This window comes from Mobula hypostoma, chromosome 4, assembly GCF_963921235.1.
Source record: "Mobula hypostoma chromosome 4, sMobHyp1.1, whole genome shotgun sequence".
In the NCBI taxonomy this organism is placed as follows: domain Eukaryota; kingdom Metazoa; phylum Chordata; class Chondrichthyes; order Myliobatiformes; family Myliobatidae; genus Mobula; species Mobula hypostoma.
Genome location: NC_086100.1, coordinates 51,297,947 through 51,319,411, shown reverse-complemented (window position 1 = coordinate 51,319,411; position 21,465 = coordinate 51,297,947). Strand labels below are relative to the sequence as shown.

Genomic DNA, 21,465 nt, shown 5'->3' with positions numbered 1-21,465 from the left:
TTTGGAAATCATACTCTTATTAAGGGTAGTCAACATGACTTTGTGAAGGACAGGCCATCATTTCTAACAAGCCTAAATGAATTTTTTGAGGAGGTGTCAGAGCAAATTGGTGGAAGTAGAGTGGTGGATGTGATGTATGTTGATTTTAGTATGTTATGAGGCAGAGGATCCGTGGAGACTAGGCTGCTTGGATTCAAAATTGGCTTGCCCACAGAGGACAAGGAGTGGTGATAGATGGAAGTATTCTGTCAGTAACTAGCAGTGTTCCACAGGAATCTGCTCTGGGCTTCTGCTCTTCATGACCTTTATAAATGCAGTGGACAGGTCTTTTAATAAGCTTTCAAATGCATGAAGGTTAGAGGCATTGTGGACAGTGTAGTTGGTTGTTGTAGACAGGTTGCAGATTTGGGTGGATAAGTGGCAGATGGAGCTCCATCAAGAGAAGTATGGGTGATATGCTTTGGAAGATCTAATCTGAAGATGGAGTCCAAGATTATTGGCAGAATTTTTAGCAGTGTGGAGGAACTGAGGGAGGGATCATGGGTTGCAATTCCATAATCACTCAAAGTTGTCAAACAAATTGATAGGATACTGGAGAATGTGTATGGTGTGCTGGCCTTCATTAGGCAGGGAATTGAGTTCAAGAGCCGCGAGGTAATGTTACAGTTTTATAAAGGTGCACTTTGAATATTCTGTTAGTTCTGGTCACCTCCTTACAGGAAGGATGTGGAAACTTTAGATAGAGTTCAGAGGAGATTTACCAGAATGCTGCCTGGATTAGAGAACACAACTTTTGAGGAAGGGTTAAGTGAGCTAGGGTTTTTCTTTTTGGAGTGATGGAGGATGAGAGGTTACTTGATACAGGTACGTAAGATTGTGAGAGGACAGCCAGCTCCTTTTCCCATGGGTGGCAGTGGCCAATACTGGAAGACATGCATTTAAGCTGAGTGGAGGAAAGTTTAGGGCAGATGTCAAATGTAGATTTTTTACACGAGTTGAGGGTTCCAGGAAAGCTTTGCTCGGGTTGACAGAGGAAGCTGATACAATAGAGGAAATCCCGAAACACTTCGATAGGCACATGGATGTAAGCAAAATGGAGGGTTATGGGCTGTGTAGAAGGAGAAGGTTAGATTGACTATGGTGTACTTTTTGATGGGTCGGCACAGCATTGTGAGCAGATGTGTCTGTATTGTGCTGTACTGTTCCAAAACTTTTTTCTCTTCTGCAGACTTTCTTGTTAAATCCCTTTCTCTCCCTTCCTCGTCCTCAACAGCAATAAGTGTGTCAAACCCATAAAGGTCAGATTATTTGTTTGTCTTTCCTTCCTTTCTCAGTGCCCTGAATTTACACTAAGGTTCCTCCCAGCTATAATCCTAAATCCACAGCTCTTTCTGGTTCCTCTCGATTTGTCTCTTTCTTGTTCGTCTTTATGAAAGTCACTTCCTGCATTCTCATCCCTTACCCGTAAAACTGCTGACTATCCGAATACCCTACATTGCTCCCATGTCCGTTGATATTGTTAATAGTTTTATATTGTTAGATATTTACCCTGTACCTCACATTCCACGTCGCAAATTCTTTCCTCAAACAACCAAATCTTTCCCCTCAGTCCTTCTAAACTATCTACTTATCTTCACTTCTCAGCTTATTTTTTTATCTGATCCTTGTGTTTATTGTCATCTTCATAACACATGCTGTCTTTCCTGGAACACCGTGGCAAACAATCTAACACAAAAAAAAACTAGGTGACATTCTTTGTGATGGTCATTGTTCATCTCGGTGCAGCCTTTGACTCATTTGGCCATGCCATCCTCCCATATCTCCCCACTCTTATTTAGATGAGTGAAACGATGGTAATCTGGTTGAATTTCCCTTTTCCCCACTCATTGTCAGACAATCACCAGTAATTACTTCTCTTCCTACTCCTACATTGATACCTTTTGCATTAACAGGGATCTACCTGGGTCCTGCTGAGTTTCCTTCTTAAACCACTTTTTATTGGCAGAAAATGCACTGATAGTTTTCGTATGTAAAATGATCATGCCTAGCCCTCTATTGCCACCACTTCTCTCAACTTTCCCATTGTCTTTAAAAGGCCAGATTGCTTCTCTAACTTTCAGTAGTGGATCAGCACGAATTCTTTCCATTTAAACACTATGGACCACCTGTTGTACAATGATGGACTTGTCATTTTTTTTTTGCACTGATGTCTTCTCTTGTGTTTTCTTTTTCTTCGCTGTTTTGTATAATTTATGATCTGAGTGTTGTCTGAATCTTCTTGCCTGTGATGCTGCTACAAGTAAGTTTTTCATTGCTTCTGTACCTGAATGTGCTTGTGCATATCACAGTAAACTCGACTTGACTCAAACAATTATTGACAAGAGTGGAGTCATATCCTTTGTTGTCCATCATTTCCTTGTCATTGAAGCCAGTTCTTTTCCTGAGAAGAGCCAGAGGCTGATCAAACCGATTACAAACTTGGTGTCCAAAACTGAGCTGACTAAAATGTGACCTTCTTGAGACTATCTAATTCTATTTCCACAACATAAACTGACTGTACTTCTGCCATTTTTTTTTCTTGGCCAGATGTCTACTTTCTAGCCAGCATCAACTTCTCTCAAGTTCTTCACCTCTGTTCTATAAATATGAGCAGTATTGGTTCAATACTGCAGTCACATGCAGGTAAACTTGTCCCGTAGCTGAATTACAAATGCTGCTGCACCTGCCATTCTGTTTCAGAGCTGGCTTCCATGATGTACCTAGAAATAATTTCAAACCCCATTTGTTTAAATGTGAATTTTCACTGTGAGAATTAGAAAGGAAAGGCTGCAATTAATTATTTATTGTTCACATGCCTACCTTTTTTAATTTCTCTATTTATTATTTCTTGAGTGTGATTTTACAACCCATAATCTTTATTTTGCATTTTTGAAACCAGTCCAGGCCTGCAGAGTTCTGGAAACAGGTCACTTCTCAAGTTCCAGTTTCTTGACCTCACATTTGTATCCAAAACTTCAGATGTTAAGTTTTGGAAGTTTGCAATTCTTTCTCAAACCACTTTATATCTCTCTTCTTCAGTCACTCACTTTTTAAAAATTGCAGATTCAGCCAATGTTTGGTCATCTGCCCTAATTACTCCATATGAGTCCTGACGAAGGGTCTCGGCCCGAAACGTGGACTGTACCTCTTCCTTGAGATGCTGCCTGGCCTGCTGCGTTCACCAGAAACTTTGATGTGTGTTTCTCCATATGTGGTTTGTTTGATCACTGTGGGAATTTAACACTTTAAATGGTCAATTGTGGACTCATAGAAAAACTTAGTACATAGGTTTCCTTCCTCTCCAATACTAGCTTTCCCACCTACCTGGCTTCAACTATCACTTTCTAGCTATCCTCCTGCCCCTCCCCCACTTTTCATTCTGGTGTCTTTTCCCTTCCTTTCCGGTCCTGAAGAAGGGTCCTGGCCCGAAATGTTGACTTGTTCGTTCATTTCCACGGCGGGTGCATAGGAAGCTATCATGACTCTTCAGCTGGGGGAAATTGTAGCTAACCTTGACTGTGTAAAATGTGTTGAGAGCTTCTGCTTTTATCAGCCTTTCAGGCATCACGTTCCAGACCCCCATGCACCAGTGGTTGAAGAAATAGTTTCCTGATTTCTTCTTTTCCATCCACTTGTTACTTTGAGATCTTCTGGTTTTAAACCGGATACTTCTTATTTGCACTCTGATTCTTCTCAGAATTTTATACGACTCAGTTAAGCCTCCCTTCAGCCTCCCCTGTTTCAAATCCCAGCTTTGCTTTGTTTCCGCATGGCTAAAATTTTTCAGTGCTGAAATCATTCTTGTAAAGCTCCTCTGCACTCTCTTCAGCTCAATCACTTCATTCCTGTCATGTGTGCAGTACTCAAGATGTGGTCCAATTAGTGTATATATGCAATTCTATCATAATTTCCCTACCCTTATATCTAATTTTCAGTTAATAAAGGAAAACACATAAATGTTTCTGACAAGATAGGCGGTTGTGGCTGAGGGAGGGGGAGAGAGAGAGAGAGAGTGAGAGAGACTGAGACTGAAGCGGATCAACAGTTCACTGCCTTTAATGGGAACTTTTCAGAAAATAAGGGGGATAGGAAGCAATAACCACTTGGCCAACAGGACCGTTAACTAGAACTGTCAAACTGATGCTAATGCCAATACAGCGGCTTGGGTGTAGTACCTTAATACTAAGCAAATACCATTCCTTTACGTTAAGTGAAACGTTAGTCTTCTTCCCTGGATCCAGGAGAATGGTAAGCCGGGATGTTGAGCTGCTTTTGGTCAAGTCTTGCCAAGACTGGAATGAAAGGAAGGGAGTTAAATACCACCACAATGAAACACTAAATCGCTGGATTCTGCATATTCACGAGCTTGATTGCTGAACCCGTTCCGCAGTTTGCCTATGGCAGAATCCGTGGCTGATACAATTTTTTATGCATATTATCAACAGATCATGCTTCCTCCTGAAGTCCAAAACTTCCTTCTTCTTTGTTAGCCACACAGCTGTTTTCTATGTCATCTGTAAAATTCCCCTCTCATTTAATTCTAAATCATTAATATAACCACCATGCTTCAAGGGAAGAAGTAATTAACCTTCTGGAGCAGCATGAGTAATAGTTGCTGTAAGTTAAAGGCCAGTGACGAATTACCCAACGAATTGCATTGTGAGGTTACTCACATCCAAAAGACAGAGGAAACTCAATATGATAATGCTTATTCAATGGGTAACCTTTTGGCATTTGGCGCACACTGCAGTGTTACCTTGTAAATGGTTCCCAAATCTTGCAGTTTCAATCTTGAGACTGCATCCTTCTTACTAAAGAGCCAAGGAAGAACAGTTCCATTTTCTGTTTCCTTTTTTGAAAGCTCAACTTTGATTACTTGAATCGTCTAATTGAAACCTTTCTTTTAAGTAGTTTCTCCAACCTTTTTAGGTATTATCTGTACCTGTTTTAATGCAGTTAGAATTAACAGGTAATGAATGAATGTTAAAATAGTATTTGCTTTTTGCAATTTTTCAGGCGGAGATCATAGATGTACAGTATGGAACAGTTGATGATTTGCTCCGACTTCAATCAAGTACCAATGTTACCAAAAAAATTGCACTAATTAAACTTGGACAGGCACCTTTACTGTACAAGGTAGGGTTAAAACTAATCTAGATTTTTTTTGTTAAGTAATTATTTTCAATATTTTAATTGTGTTTTTTTTTAAATTTTAATTGTAGTGCAAAATGGTATGGCAGGCTGAAGGTGCTGGGCAGCCTAACCTACTCCTCATTTGCACGTGTTTCTGATCAAATGTAAAGATATGGAATCACAAAGATCAATAGTTAGACAGCATATCTGGAAGATTCCAAGAAATGTTTGCTGTTGAGTGGGGCTCAGTAGTTGTATCGCTGCTCCGTGTAGGTTAGGCACTACACCTGAGGGGGCTCCCTTCCATGCAGCTAGCCTCCCTCCTGTTTCTGGTGCCCTTCACCTAAGAAGAGAAAATGAAGGACCTTAATTGTCAACCATTTGTGCCCCTGGCCTTTGACCTTATGCTGGTTGGGCTGGATATCAGTGATATTGTGAAGGAGGGGTGTAGTGAAGCAGGGAGAGGGATGTAGATTAAGTAATAACATGAAAAAAGCAGATGATATAGAGCTCGTTTTGCTATATCTAATGGTTGGTTGGGGCTTCAGGTGAGTCCTTTGGCTTTCACATGTACAGGATGTTCTTCCACCCTACTCTCCCCTCATCCATAATTACATTTCTGCTGCTGGCTGGTTGCCATAGGAAGCATCCCCAAGGCATGGACCTATCTCGAGTTGTGCACAGCAGTGTACTTGCAGCTGCATTAATTCAGTGAGGTTCAAACATTAACTGAGCAAATCCTGTTTTGGTGCCTACTTCTCTGTTTTAACCCCCTTATGTCAACTCAAATGCCCTTTTTGCCAAATTCACAGATTTTAAAGGGAGCCAAATAGGCTGTAAGATGTTAAGAAAGCGTGAAAATCAGATTCCAGGCAGTCTTTTTCAAAGTGAGATCAATGCTTTGAGAGAAGTTCTTTGTCATCCTCACTTGACATAAAATTCCAGTAGACTGTCAATAAATAAGCTTATAAGGAATGGATTTCAAGCAATCTGTTTCTTTGATTTGAGATAAATTTTTTAATTGACATTTAGTTCTACAGACTAAAGAGCTAGTAAAGTGATTGTCACGAAAAGAGTGACCCAGAATTATTATTTCTAAAGATTATAAAGTTTGTATGAATTAGATATAAATTTACAAAAGATCATTATTGTTACCAGATATGATAACGAAGCTGAATTGTTTCTGTGTTGTTTGACCCCGACCATCAACGAATAATGGACTTTGCTTGAATGCAGTGCCAGTTCATAAAAAAAGACGAAACAACCTCTGGAAGCAGATAGGTCACCTATCTTCTTTTTATCCTAATATGATTAAGTCAGAACATAACTTGTCATCATGACATCCAATGGTTGTTGAGGAATAAAAAACACTCATAAATTAGCACAAATTAGCAGTAAAACTGACATTCATGAGCCGTATGTTACAGCTGCTGCAAGAAGTGGAAACAGTGACTCAGGCACAGTTGCAGTGATGGGTCTGAAAAATAACTACAAATGCAATGGAAAAGTCTGTTGCTGATGAAGGTGGTTAGAAGTACCTCTCGTCTGAACAACCAGTGTTATAAAAAAAAATACAGAGTACGAGCTTTGTGATCTTTGTGTGTGAATATACAGGATGATGTGTGTCCATTTATAACAATTGAGCACTGGTTGGAACATGGTCTCGGGCAAGAACAGGTTAAGAGTTCTGTCATGCTATTATAACTCTACTACTTTCTTTGGATGCAAAGCATACTTGTACTTTAGTACAATATTGACAATATTTTAGTTATAAATTATAAAGGTAGGTACATATTCTTGCTTGACTGTTGTTTTAATAACAAGATAATTACAATTGTGTCAGTGAACATTTGCTGCACTATTTATAAATGGTAAACCATCATGTGGTATTCTGATTGAATTCAAAACAACAAAGGCATTTGCCACAGCTAGGGAATCAATATGTAATGGTCGTAATTTGTTTAGACAAATATAAATGTTATTGTCATCTCTAAAGGGACACAAGTATAATAGTGTGTAATTTGCAAATATTAAATTAATTATTACATTACTTTTAAAAGTTATAGTTGATATCTGAAAATAATTGGATTTATGAGCTTTATTTGTCGCATGTACATTAGAACATTGAAGCAGACAGTGAATTGCTTTGTTTGCGTCAGCAACCAACACAGTCCAAGATGTGTTGGCGGCAGCTTGTAAGTGTCACCAAGCTTCCAGCAGCGACATAGCATGCCACAATCTACTCATGGATTTTGGAACATGGGAGGAAACCTGAGCACGCAGTGGATACCTACACGGTCATGGGGAGATGTATAAACTCCTTATGAATCGTGGCAGGAATTGAACCCTGATCACACAGCTGGCACTGTTAGGCACTACTCCGACCATTATGCTACAATGCCATCTACCTTCATGTATGTTTTTCAAATTTTGAAATAAATTCTTAATCAAAGTGCATATATATAATCAAATACTACCTTGAGAGTTGTTTTCTTGCAGACATTCATAGTGGTACAGAGAAATACAATGAAATTGATGAAAAACTACACACAAAGACTAACAAAGAACCAATGTGCAAAAGTAGTCAAGCTGTGCAAGTGTATAAAAAATAAGTAAATAAATAATACTGAGCACAAGAGTTGTCGAGTCCTCCTTGAAAGGGAGTCCATAGGTTGTGGGATCAGTTCTGAGTTGAGGTGATTGAAGTTATTCATGCTGGTTCAGGAGCCTGATGTTTGAAGGGTAATAAGTGTCAGAAGGGTATGAACTGGGGTTGGGAGTCCCGAGGCTCCTGTACTTTTTTTCCCGATGGCAGCAACAAGAAGAGAGCATGGCCTAGGGTTCTTCGATGATGGATGCTGCTTTCTTGTGGCAGCACCCTTTGTAGATGCGTTGAATGGTTGGGGTAGGGGTGGGGTGGGTCCTTTGCCTGTGATGGACTGGGCTGTATCCACCATTTTTAGTTGTGTTTTCTATTCTTGGGCATTAGTGTTTCCATACCGGGCTGTGATGTTAGTTAGTTAGTAGTTTTTGAATGCATATCAGAATTTATGTGCAATAAAATTGCGACTGGAACCTTGTGAAGAACTTCATTATCATTCTGACGATGATTTCTTCTCACTTACAAAATAGTGTATTCACAGCCAAACATAACACATGGTTTCATGACCTGTTATAACAGTACACAATCTCACAAATTTATGTAAAAAAAAAATGAACAGTAAACACTTAAAGTTGGTTAGAACATAATTACTCATTATTTTTAGAAAAATTCTGGTTTGTTGAAATGGAGGCAGTAGTGTATTACCATAAAATTCAAATATCAAAACAGTTTAATTATTAACATAATTTCATATAACTTAAGAATATAAGAAATAGGAATAAGAATAAGCCTTATCACCCATTAAGTCTGGACACAAAAAATATATCTCTTACTTTGCATAAGGACTTGTACGAATGGAATTCTGATATTAAAGCTGATGTACAATTTTTCAAGCAAAAATTAATATCAAAGTATTTTTATCCCAGAGCCAATTGCAAATTAGTGCTTACTTATCTAAATATGCAAGATCCTGCAGTTTGTTTTATGCATCCATTTATAAATGCATTCAAGGAATTTTTACAGCGGTATAACTGCAAAGTTTTGAATTGGTATTTTGTATACACTGTACAGATACTCAAAGAAGCTTGTGCATTTTTCAAAATTATTCAAGATGCAAGAATTGCTGAACTGGCCACCATTTATTGCCCATTCCTGACTGTCTTTGGAAATGTATTTCTGCTGACCTGGTGAAAACACTACAGTACTGTTGGGAAGGGAGTTCCAGGCCAATTGTCGATAAACAGCGAAACATTTCCAAGGCAGGCTGGTGTGTGACTTGGAGGGATGCCTGCAGGCACCAGTGTTGTCATGTGCACTTGCCTTTACCTTCAGTGGCAGGATTTAAGGTTGGAACAGTAATGTCATTGAACATCACAAATGAAGCCAACAGTTACCTATTTTTAGATCCCCACTTTCTTCAAAGCTCTGTCCTATTTAACAATGGGGGTCTGTATCTCAATGCCATCTTCCAACAGAAAACTGTCTCCAGTATTGTTCATTAGTTATACATACACACACAGTTTGAGCAAATTTTCCCTATTTCCACCCTCATTGCCATAAGTTTGCCTATTATAAATCTAATGTTAATAAAACCAGAGAACCGAATACATACAGTATCTATCCATAGGAGCTTCAGATTCCACAGCTTATATCGTAATGAAGTCTAACATGTCTGTCATGGGGCCATGATAATGCCTGTGATAATCCAAAACAGTGATGTAATAAGGCATGTTATATCAGGTTTCACTTCATCATGAATAATATATTTTTAGAAAAAAGTGAAGACAAATTCTTTATATCTCTAAATATGTATGTTAAATAGTTACAATACAACTATATAATGTGCCTTTTTAAAATATGGGATAGTTTGCCAAGCAAGAATTACGCCCTCAAGGTGTGGGCCATATGTGGAAGAACGTATGATGTTTACTTTCCAGAGAAATTTGACTGTGACTACCTTACATTCAAGTCAGTTCATGTGAATTCAAGATTCAACATTGTTTAATATAATTTCCAGCACACAATTGTAAAGGAGAATGAAATAATTGTAACTCCAGATCCAATGCAGTACAAAAAAAGCAATAAGATAAAGACCACAATAATAAAAAACACAATAAGTATACAGTAAATATATAAGATAGCTTATATACATAGAATGACTGTATGTTCATAAAGTGATGCTAGGCACAGGAATGTCTGTACATAAGGTGACTCTGACAGGAAATGACAAAGTAGTGGTGGTGGGATGGGTTTGTGGGTGGAGGTGTGGATCAGCCTTACTGCTTGGGGAAAGTAACTGTTTTTAAGACTGGTTCTGGCATGAATGCTACGTAACCTCATACTTGATGAAGCTAACACTCAAAAAGACAGATTGTGGAGGGGTGCTGAATTATGCATAACAGCATAGGGATTTCTGTCTTGAACTACACAGTACAGCAATCCTACAGTTTGCTGTGAATCTCACAGAGCATCAATGGTGAAGATTAATGGTCTTGTTGTTCCTACCTAAAATCCACAAAATGTATGCTATGTAATGGGTAACATCTGCGCATAGGATTTACAATAACTGACTATTTGTTAATGCTTTGGAAATTAGATAGCACAGTTGGTATAAGTCCAAGAACTCTGAAAATAGAAGTGAGTTCTGTGTTATTCTGCTGAGCATTGTGAGCATGCTAGGTTGACGCTAGATATGTGGCGAAACTTGCGAGTTGCCCCCAGCATATCCTTAGGTTGCAACACACACAAAATTCTGGTGAACGCAGCAGGCTAGGCAGCATCTATTGGAAGAGGTACAGTCGACGTTTCGGGCCGAGACCCTTCGTCAGGACTAACTTAAAGAAGAGATAGTAAGAGATCTGAAAGTGGGAGAAGGGTCTCGGCCCGAAATGTTGACTGCATCTCTTCCTATGGATGCTGCCTGGCCTGCTGCATTCCACCAGCATTTTGTGTGTGTTGCTTGAACTTCCATCATCTGCGGATTTCCTCATGTTTGCGTTTTTAAATATCCTCAGGTTGTGTTGGTTGTTAACATGAATGACGCATTTCACTGTGCATACTTAAGGTAAGTTAATATAAGTAGTCTTTATTAAATATATCTGGGGTGCTGATGATTTACATTGAGGAGATATACATGATTAGGTGAATTTGTTAAGAGAAGGGCAGGGCTGATTAGCGCAGTGGCAGTTTTGAGGAATTATCAAGGAGGGTTGGTAAAGGTACTTAACGTTTAAAGATTTTGGAAAGGCTTTTATCAAGGTTCCAAATGCAGGCTGGTCAAGGAATTATAAGCCAGTGGGATCCCAACAAGGGTGGTAATTTGAATCTAAAATTAACCTTGTGTCAATTGTTGGTCTTTGCTTCTGAAAGGATCCTTGCTGCTTGTTGTCTGACTTAATGATTTAGATTTAAATGTAATGAACATGATGAATAAATTTGTAGGTGGCACCAAAATTGGCTACGAGGATGACAATAGAAAAGGTCAGCTTTAGATCGCCAGAGCTAATCGTCTCAGCCGAATAGTGGTAAATTAAGTTCAATCTGGAGCAATGATGCAAGAAGGTAAGGGAATATACAATACATGAGTGGACGTTGAGAAGTGTGAAGAATCATCCAGCCTGAAAGTGCATGGCAGGACAAGTTTAAACGGCATATGGGATACACTGTCTTAGATGCGGTAGAGGGTTGGGTGATTGGATTAAAATGGCATTCAAACCTGCTTGTTCACTGTGTGATGGAGAATATTTGCTTACACTGAGGAGGATGTTGCCAGGTCTGACTGGAGAATTTTAGCTTTCAGAAATTTGTAGGTTGTAGGCTCTTTCCTATGGAATATAGGAGGCTGAGGGAAAATTAAATTAAAGAAAATATAATCAAAAGGGCCCAAAATAGAATAAATAGGAAACACCTAATTCAAATGGGTCAGAAGCCAATGGATATAGATTTAAATCATTTGGTAGAAAGATTAGAGGAGGAATGAGTTAAAATGGTTTTCACTTAGAAGGTGGCAAGAAGCCTGAAACTCATTCCTTGAGTGGGTGTAAAAATTAGATACCCTTAACACACTTAAAACGAACTAGGATCTGTCCTTGAAGAACTGTTACTTGCAGGGCAGCAAATCTTGCCATGGAAGGTATTAGGTTAGGCAGCTCTTTCCTAACATGCATATAATTGATGGGCCAAATTGCTTCACTGAGTTTAGTTATTTTTCTGTGATTCTGTAATATATCTTTTGGAATTGAGTAATTGTACTTTTGATTTCTGCAAAGTTGCTGAAAACAGGACATTAAGCTTTGTAAACAGCTGTTTGTAGCTTTTTTTCAGACTTTCTACCAATGCCTGTAAGTAGAATCTGACAGGCATACATGATAATCTTGTAAATGGAATTTAAAAGGGAGGAATTAATAGAAAACATGATAAAGTTGTAATTGGAATTGTACAGTTGTAAACCTGTGATGTTGCTGCTGATGAATTTGATGAAAAATCACTTTATAAGGATTACGTTGTTAGACCATGTCATCCACAATGTATTTCTCTGCTGCTGAAATAGAGATGTGATCATATTGAAAGAAAATCTATGATTATTTAGTTAATAACAACTTGGGGTCAATCAGAATGTAGTTGCTGTTATGGTAAGTGACTAGTGGAAATTGGAAAATGTTTGCTACGCATGCTTAAGTAAGACATATTCAGTAGTAAGTATGTGATTTTTTTTATGAAAAAATATATTTTTCTATTTGTATTCTTGTGTTGAAATGTGATGTTGGAAATATTTTTTATCTAATTATATTTAAAACATCGCTTGTCCTTCAATATCTTTTCTCTTGCCTTGCCTTGTGCCCTTAACTCCTGGTGGAGTCATCAGGGTGCCGTCATGACAAGCTTTGCACCAGTCTCTTCCATCTGTCACGGTTGTGTGCCAGAGCCTGGGTCACTGCAAATGTTTTCCCTGTCCCTTCTTTAATGTTGTCCGTCCATCTTTTCCACTGTCTACCTCTCCTTCTTTTCCTCTCCAGAGTTCCTTGTAGTACAGTCTTTGCAAGGCCACTGGATCTTGTTACCTGGCCGTACCATCTCAGCTTTCTTTTCTTCACCATTGTGAGATCTTCATGAGGGCCAACGTGGTGCTGGATGGTCTTGCGGACCTGCTGGTTTGTGATTTGGTCCAAGTACGAGATGCCCAAGATGTTGCGATAGCATCTCATTTCCAATGCCTGTATCTTCCTCTGTGGCTCTGCTGTGAGGGTCCATGTCTCACATGCGTACAGGAAGATGGAGAATACCAATGCACGCAGGAGTCTGATCTTGTACTTCATGGTGATGTTGCTGTCCCTCCATATTCTCTTGAGTTTGGATAGTGCAGTCATTGTCTGTGCAGTTCTTGTCAGTTTTCGTCTTGATCCTTCATCGCTGATGATTGCCCCCAGGTATTCGAACTGCTGCATTGTCTCAAGTTTCTGACCATGGACTAAGATGTCTGTTGTGATGGCACCATTGGCATTTGCCATGAGTTTGGTTTTCTTGGCACTTATTTCCATTCCAAACTTTGTGGAGGCTCTGTCAAGATGGCTGACCAGGTTGGCCAGTTTGTCCGCTTTTCCTGCAAGTTCATCAATGTCGTCAGCAAATCTTAGGTTTGTGATGTTCCTCCCTCTGATGCTGACTGTGCCCACATGATCTTCAAGGGCAACACTTATGATCCGTTCCAGGAAGACGTTGAACCTGGAACGGATCTTTTCTCTATCAATCCCAAAACTGTGTAACCAAATTACTTTCCACAGCATAATTTCTAATGCATATATTTAACTAAATCATACATTTTCTATCAAGGAATCAAGCTCTCTAGCATATAGCCATTGTCATTTCATACTTGTAAGCATGTAAATTGAACGAATTTTTAAAAAACTAAGCAAAAATACATTTAAGATGTAAAATTTACCCACAGTATTTTTTTCATTGCTCATGGTGGAATATTAGATTTTGAAAGACATTGAATGTCTGTCAGGTGAAACGACACTTAACCCTTTGTTATGTCATAGCATGTGAGGTCTGTAGACTGTCAATGTTAGTGAATATGTGTCTGTTAGTGAGTAAACACTATTAGTGAATATGTATCTGTTAGTGAGTAAACACTATTAGTGACTATGTGTCTGTTAGTGAGTAAACACTATTAGTGAATATGTATCTGTTAGTGAGTAAACACTATTAGTGACTATGTATCTGTTCGTGAGTAAACACTATTAGTGACTATGTGTCTGTTAGTGAGTAAACACTATTAGTAACTATGTGACTGTTAGTGAGTAAACACTATTAGTGACTATGTGTCTGTTAGTGAGTAAACACTGAGAATGTCTGTCTAGATTCTGGCTTATTGCTTATATGTGTAAACTTTAATGTCCTTTGTAAGCCCAAGGAATGTAGTGTGTCCGACATTGGGAGACTAATGAACAAAGAGAGACCATTAAATTGTTTAATTGATTTATGAGTCTCTGCAATGAGCGTGCATTGCATTTGAAAAAAATGACTGTGTAAATGGCATAAGGACAAAAGAACAGAGATTAATGTGGTTACTCTGTGCTTATAAAGCTTGTGGATATACTGGGCTGATTTTTAAATTTTCTTTGGACCAACCGGGATCAGGATTGTGATCGGTGCCTGAGACCCAGGGGTGGTTTCATGAGCTGGAAATTGAAATCTCCCGACAGCAACAACCAAATAGTGAAGGAATCATGAGCCCAGAAATCTTTGTGACTTGCTATGTAGTATTTTGAGTGGTTTATTTGTACTTTCTATTTTATATTAATAAATTAGGCTTGTTACTTTGTTGTGCTTGTACACTTATTGACACATCTCCTGGGCACTTGAATTGTTGGGTCTGATTAACCTAGAACATTACACTCATATACCACTTCCCCTCCACATTCTATCCCATGCTTTATTTGCACCTCAAGTTTATAATGAGTAATACCATTACTGAGAACCTTCAATACATTTGTGCTGAGATTCATTGCAAACCAATCCAGTTTTACTGAGACTTAAAATCCACACATTTATGCTCGAATAGATCTATGTAAATCCTAAAAGAGCTGCTCAACCATTAAAAAAATATTAAACCTCTGACTTACAGAGAGTACAATTGGCAGAAATACATTTAAATTATATTTATTATAATACCCTAGTAGTGAAAATTGGCATGCCACAGAAGTAAGGCACATATATTATTAGAATGCTATTCATATCCATGGAATAATCTTAATGTATTTTGCATCTAATAAATTTTACTGAAGCATAGCAGCTGTTATACAGACGAGCATGGTGGGGAGATTTCAGAGATAACTGTTTTTAGTCTTTCATTGCAACATTCAGATTGCAATAATTATTGAGAATGTTGAAGGATACTGAGTGAACCTGCCAACTATTCCAGCGGGATTTTTAAAAATATTCATTGCTATCCACAGATCAGGTCTTAGTTTAACAGCTCATCTGAAATAAGGACCTGGAATTTGCATTAATAATCACAGTTATGATGCATTAATTTGGTTAGTATTTCTAATTCTAAGGCTTCCTTTGAACGTCTAAATACAAAATTATGGAAGTTGTCATTCCTCAAGATTCTGCTTTAATAGCTTTTGCCAAGACTCTGTTCAATGATAGTTGTAAAGAGGCATAAAATAACCTTTTTTCCTCACTATTTATCCATTATGCAAAAATTCCAAATTATTGCATTCAAAATTTAGGAACAGATTCAAGATATGACAACACCATAATAAGACTATTGGAGCAGAATTTGGCAATTGGGCCCATTGAGTCTGCTCCACCATTCAATCATGGTTGATTCTGATTTATTTTTCCTTTCAATCCAATTCTCCTGCCCTCTCCTTGTAACATTTGGCACCCCTTACTAATTAAGTTGTGCTATATCAACCTCCACTTATGGAGGTACCAAAATGATCTTACCTCCACTTCTGTCAGTGGCGGTGAATTCCCCAGATTCACTACTCCACTCTTCTTTGTTCTAAAAGGATTTCCTTATATTCTGAGGCTGTGCCCTTTGATCCTACACTCTCCCACTTTTGAGACCATCCTCTGTACATCCACACTGTTTAGGTTTTTCAGTATTTGGAATGAGGTCTCCCCTCATTCTTCTAAACTTCAGTGAGTACAAGCCCAACACCATAAAATTCTCTTTCTGTGTTAATTCTCTCATTCCTGGGAATCGTTCTTATAAACTTCCTCTGGCCCCTCTCCAATGCCAGTGTATCCTCCTTGGATATGAGACCCAAAACTGCTCACAATACTCCAAATATGTACAGCCCAATGCCTTATAAAGCCTCAGCATGACATTGTTGTTCTTAGATTCTATTCCTCTTGAAGTGAATGCTAGTATTGAATTTATCTTCCTTACCAATGACTCAAGCTGCAAGTTGACCTGTAGGGAAAACTGCACTAGTACTAACACTTCTAAGTCCCTTTACACCTCCACTTTATGAATTTGCTCCTCGTTTAGAAAATAGTCTAGGCTTTATTCCTTCCACCAGTGTACATGACAATGCACTTCCCCGTGCTGCATTCCATCTGATCATCGAAGAAAGCATGGCAGCACCTGTACTTCCTTAGAAATCTGTGAAGATTCAGCATGATATCGAATATTTTGATAAACTTCTAGAGGTATGGTGGAGAGTATATTGACTGGTGGCATCACAGCCTGGAATGGAAACACCAATGTGCTTGAAAGGAAAATCATACAAAAAGTAGGGAATCCAGCCCAGTCCATCACGGGTAAAGTCCTCCCCTCCATTGAGCACATCTACACAGAGTGCTGTTGCAGGAAAGCAGCATCCATTGTCAGAGGTCCTCACCACCCAGATCGTGCTCTCTTCTCACTGCTGCCATCAGGGCAAAGGTTACAGGATCCTCTGGACTGTCACCACCAACTTCAAGAACAGTTATTGCTCCACCACCACCAGGTTTTTGAACCAGAGGGGACAACTTCACTCAAATTCACTTGCCCCGTCACGGGATTGTTCCACAACACATAAACACTTTCAATGGCTCTACATCTCATGTTCTCGATATTTATTGCTTGTTTATTTATTATTATTATTTGTTTCTTTTTGTCTTTGCACAGTTTGTTGTCTTTTGCACACTGGTTGTTTGTCCACCCTGATGGGTGCAGTCTTTCATTGATTCTTTCTTGGATTTACTAAGTATGCCCGCTGGAAAACAAATTATCAAGGTAGTATATGGTGAGATATTTAAACTTTGATAGTAAATTTACTTTGAACTTTGATCATTGAGAATGGCTGCTTAGTAGCTTTCGGAAGTTATTTAGCATTGTAAACATTAAAAAGGGAAAAATTTTAACATATTTTGTTGGAATGTTTTAATCTTCCCCTTATTAGCATCTCTCCTTCCAAATCTTCATTTGGCCATCTATATATTACTTGAGTCAAATTTGTATTTAGTATTTTATATTTCTGGTTGCTGTCTGGGAATCCTCTGGCACCTGCTACTGATGAGAAGGCATTCTGAGGTATAGTGCAGATTCATTGGAATATTCCCTAGCCAAAGGGAATTGAATTATGTGGATAGAAGTATTGAGAGTCAATTGATGATAGACAGAGAGGAACCATTACATCTCCCAGGAGTCCAGCACATGATACTTCCATCTCTATGAACTTTTTGGAATTATACCAATTGAAAAATCCAGAATCGAGACAATTAAATTTTGTTCTGAAACTAATTGCAGATGAAACATAAACTAACTAATTAGCAGATCAATGTTTAAAGGCTGGATGTGCTGCTCTTATTCTTGTGTTTCTCGATTTCCCACAGAGGTGTGGCCCACAGCAACATATTTGTTTCATGTTTCTCTGAGTTATGAACCAAATAACCTTTGCTAGTAAGGCACTAAAATATCAAGATTTTTAAAGTTGATATTAAAGTATCAAAGCTTTTTGACAATATAAAAGGTTGTTAACGTTGAATGTTAGCTTTGAAAATACTGTTTTCACCGATTCTGCATGATACACTGGGTGATTTTACCTTTTTCTAATTCTTACTGCAGATGCTGGAAATCTGAATTAGTTTGTCTTTTGGAGAAATAATGTTCTGTTCTCTTACTGGAAATAGTCAAAATTCTTTTGCAGTATATTTTGGTTTTGCTTTCAGTTATCTTCACACTCTGACTGTGAAATGATATTTTAAGGCTTGCAATATTTGTATGAGGTAATTCTCATCCCATCAATGCAAAGTATTCTCTTATTCTCTGGCCTAGTTGACTAGAGGGTTAGAGTTTGACTTGTCATTCTCATCACCAGATCTTGTTTCTTGGAGAGCTATTTTATCCAAGGATTAAAATGGTAAAATCTCATGTAATTAATTGATTTCAGAAGTATTGACAATCACTTCTAATCCTAGCATGTAAATGGATTTCATGAAAAATACATGTTATTAGTTACTTAATCCATTATCATAGATCTGCTTTTATGCAGAAAATCTATTCCAAGAAGAAGACAATAAAATTGTTTTCAATTTAATCTTTAACTTGGTCGCAATAAGTCCTTCAGCATTACCTCAAATTATGATCATTGTTGAATTTCCAGAAGAACGTGAATGAAGTACATGTCAAAACAGATATTGTAGGAATTCAGAATTTCAAAATTCAGTTCTACCTTTTTAAAGTTTATTGCTTTGTAAAAAATATTTAACTCCGATTTAAGTATTATTAAGGATTCCATTTTCCACAATTTGTTAAATGTTCTACTCCACTAATTCCAGTTGTAAACATTCTGGAGTGATTGTGTCCAAGTCTAGCCTATGACGTGTCTAACTAGATTTTATGGTATTATCATCATCATGAATAAAACAAATAAAAATTACCAAATGGTTTAAGTGTTGCATATGTCAGAGATAATACTGAGAGTGATGTTAAAAGCTAAGTCAGAGGTTTAATATACACTGCAGTCATACATGTAATTATTTTCATTGGCAAACAACTTCAAGTGAAGCTTGTTTCGCTATAACTAACTGGATATGACAAACAATTTTGGATATATTAAATAGACAATTGGTCTTTGGCCTTCCTGAACCCATCTCCAAGACCAGTACTAAAGACACATTTACTGTTTACTAAAGACACTTTAAAAAATAAATAAACAGCACTATATTAGGTCATTATACTGAATATGGTGAATATTTTTCCAAATGGTTTTGTATGATTCATGATAAGAGTAAAGTAATTTTCATTACAACACCCTTAGAATATATGGTTGAGATGCAAGGATGACCTGGATTATCATAAAATTGGATTTCAAATTGGAGTACTTGGTGGAGATCATCAAACACTGATTATTGTGTTTTTAGCTGTACTGCACTAACTGAAGGATTTTGAGTCTTTGAGACTAATCAATTTTTGCTTTCTAACACTTGCAGCTGTCTTTGCTGTTGGAGGCTGGTTTTGGGGGAGCTTTGGTCTACATCGATCCCTGTGATTTACCCCAAAGGGAGAAGATTGGCAATGAAACATTTTGGCTTTCTCTAAACCCTGGAGGAGATCCATCTACTCCAGGATATCCCAGTGTTGGTAAGTAAAAGAGGATTCCTTGTATTTCTTGGCAAAATATAACAGCTATAAGGAAAACTGACATACCAGCTGCCTTTTGGCAAATATTTTGAATATCTGCACATAAAGCCCTAGAAACAGCAAATCATTTGCCTCTGTTACAACCATTGGTTTACAACAATTGTTTAGTGCCCTTGAATAGAGAGGTTAATGTTGCCATTGTTATATAAATTGAATAGGCTTCCAATTTGCTCTTCTGTGTCAGCTGAAGTCATGTGCAGATACACGACTGATATAGGCCAAAGCTTTCTCTCTCGAGTATTATTGTACTACTAATACCAGATTTAAAACACAGACTATATCAAGTCTTTGTGACATTGCCTTTCCCTAGCTGAACTCAAGGTTGTTTGGAGCCAATTATTGCTAAATTATTTCATTCTGTTCTCTGTTCTTGCATAAAGTATAAGCTGATTCTCCAAACTACTCCTTTCTTAGGATGCTCACAGCTGTAAATTGACATCTACATGGTGTGAATTGCATTTGAATCATTTTCCCTAAAGTGAAAGAACAGCACAGCGTGTTCCTGAATAATTGTACTGAATATTTTAGTATTTTGACCCATCAACTTTCTTCATGTATATATTGTTAAATACTTCTCTGATAATCTATTAGGAAATATTCTTACATGAAATAATCTATAACGTATTTCGGTATGGCTAGTACTTCAGTTATGTTTCTGCAGCTTAGAGTCAGTAGTCTTTATTGGAGATTTATCCTATATATAAAGCAGAGGGTAGATATATATATTTTTTATTGAGATACAGCAAGGAATAGGCCCAGCCTCTCTGGCCCTTCACGACAGGCTACCCAGGAATACCCTGATTTAATCTGAACAGTTTACAGTGAACAATTAACCTACCAACAGGTGTGTCTTTGGATTGTGGGAGGAAACCCACGAGGTCTCAGGGAGAACATACAAACTCCTTATAGGTGGTGGTGGGAATTGACGCTAGGTTGCTTTTACTGCAAGGTGTTGTGCCAACCACTACACTCCCATGCTGCTGTATATACATACACACATATATACACCTTCTGTTAATGAAAAGTATACTTTTTAAAAACATTGTCTGATTATCCAATTAAAGGAGCCTTTATAGAACTGATGTCAAGGTACTTGGGATTAATGTTTGATTTTTTTTGTTTAGTCTTTGTCAGTTGACTCATTCTGTTAAACTTTCAGTACTGTTGTTCTGGGAGAGCACAAGAATAATTGCTATAGGCAAGTTGCACACGCACAGTACAAGGTGTTCTGAAGAGGTTAAAGTATAAGCTCTGGAAAGGTTAAAGTATAATCTCCAGAAGTTTCCTCTGAACTGCTGTTTTCATTTCCACAGACCACTTCTCATATGTTGAAATGGGAGAAGTTCTGAGGAAAGTCCTAGCTATTATTGCAGTGGAGTATCGAGTACATTAATTTCTATGTTGAAATACTTAATACATTGGAATAAGTTTTCAAGTGCTGAAAGGATGAAGAAAACAGATCTGATTGCAGTTTTCAAAAGTGAAAATATTGTGAGGTTCTGTGGAATGAACCAGAGAATAGGGGTAGCAAGATGCTGTTACGAAAAGCCAGCCTGAAGAGAAAATTATCTTGTAATGTACGGGTGTCTTAAGCACCTGTCAATGGTATGCATAAATTTGAAAATCAAGGAAACATGAGATTTGGGCCTTGGTGAGTGGAATGGGATTAGGAACTGGGGCCCCAGATGGCAGCAAGTGAATAGAGTAAACATTAGTTGGTGAGCTAAAGCCAACCATAGGGATTACCACATTTTTGGATAGTGGACTATTGGAGTTTTACTGTTCTTACTCGCATTTGGTGTAGATATATTTAAGATATGTTCCATATCACAAGTGGTTACTGTTGTGTGTTTGATAATTCGGCAATATTTGACTGATCTTGCATATGTATTGGTTAACAAGCATCCTTGTTCATTTAAATAATTAATGTGTATTGTGTAAAAATACATTAATTGCATATGTAAATCACACTACCAGGTGATATGTACACACCCTACTCAAAGTAAGCTTGAAGTTTTACCCACATTTTGGACTCCCATGTCTTCCA

General features: G+C 37.9%; 1 protein-coding gene across 5 annotated transcripts in view; it reads left to right on the top strand.

Moving 5' to 3' along the window:
* LOC134345314 (inactive N-acetylated-alpha-linked acidic dipeptidase-like protein 2) overlaps window positions 1-21,465 on the top strand; it is a 1,001,093-nt gene that overhangs the window by 563,245 nt on the left and 416,383 nt on the right. For all 5 annotated transcript variants that reach the window (XM_063045781.1, XM_063045779.1, XM_063045780.1 and 2 more), the window contains 2 exons: window positions 5,056-5,175; window positions 19,208-19,358. In XM_063045781.1, the coding sequence (XP_062901851.1) occupies window positions 5,056-5,175; window positions 19,208-19,358 (271 nt within the window). The remainder of the gene's footprint in view (window positions 1-5,055; window positions 5,176-19,207; window positions 19,359-21,465) is intronic.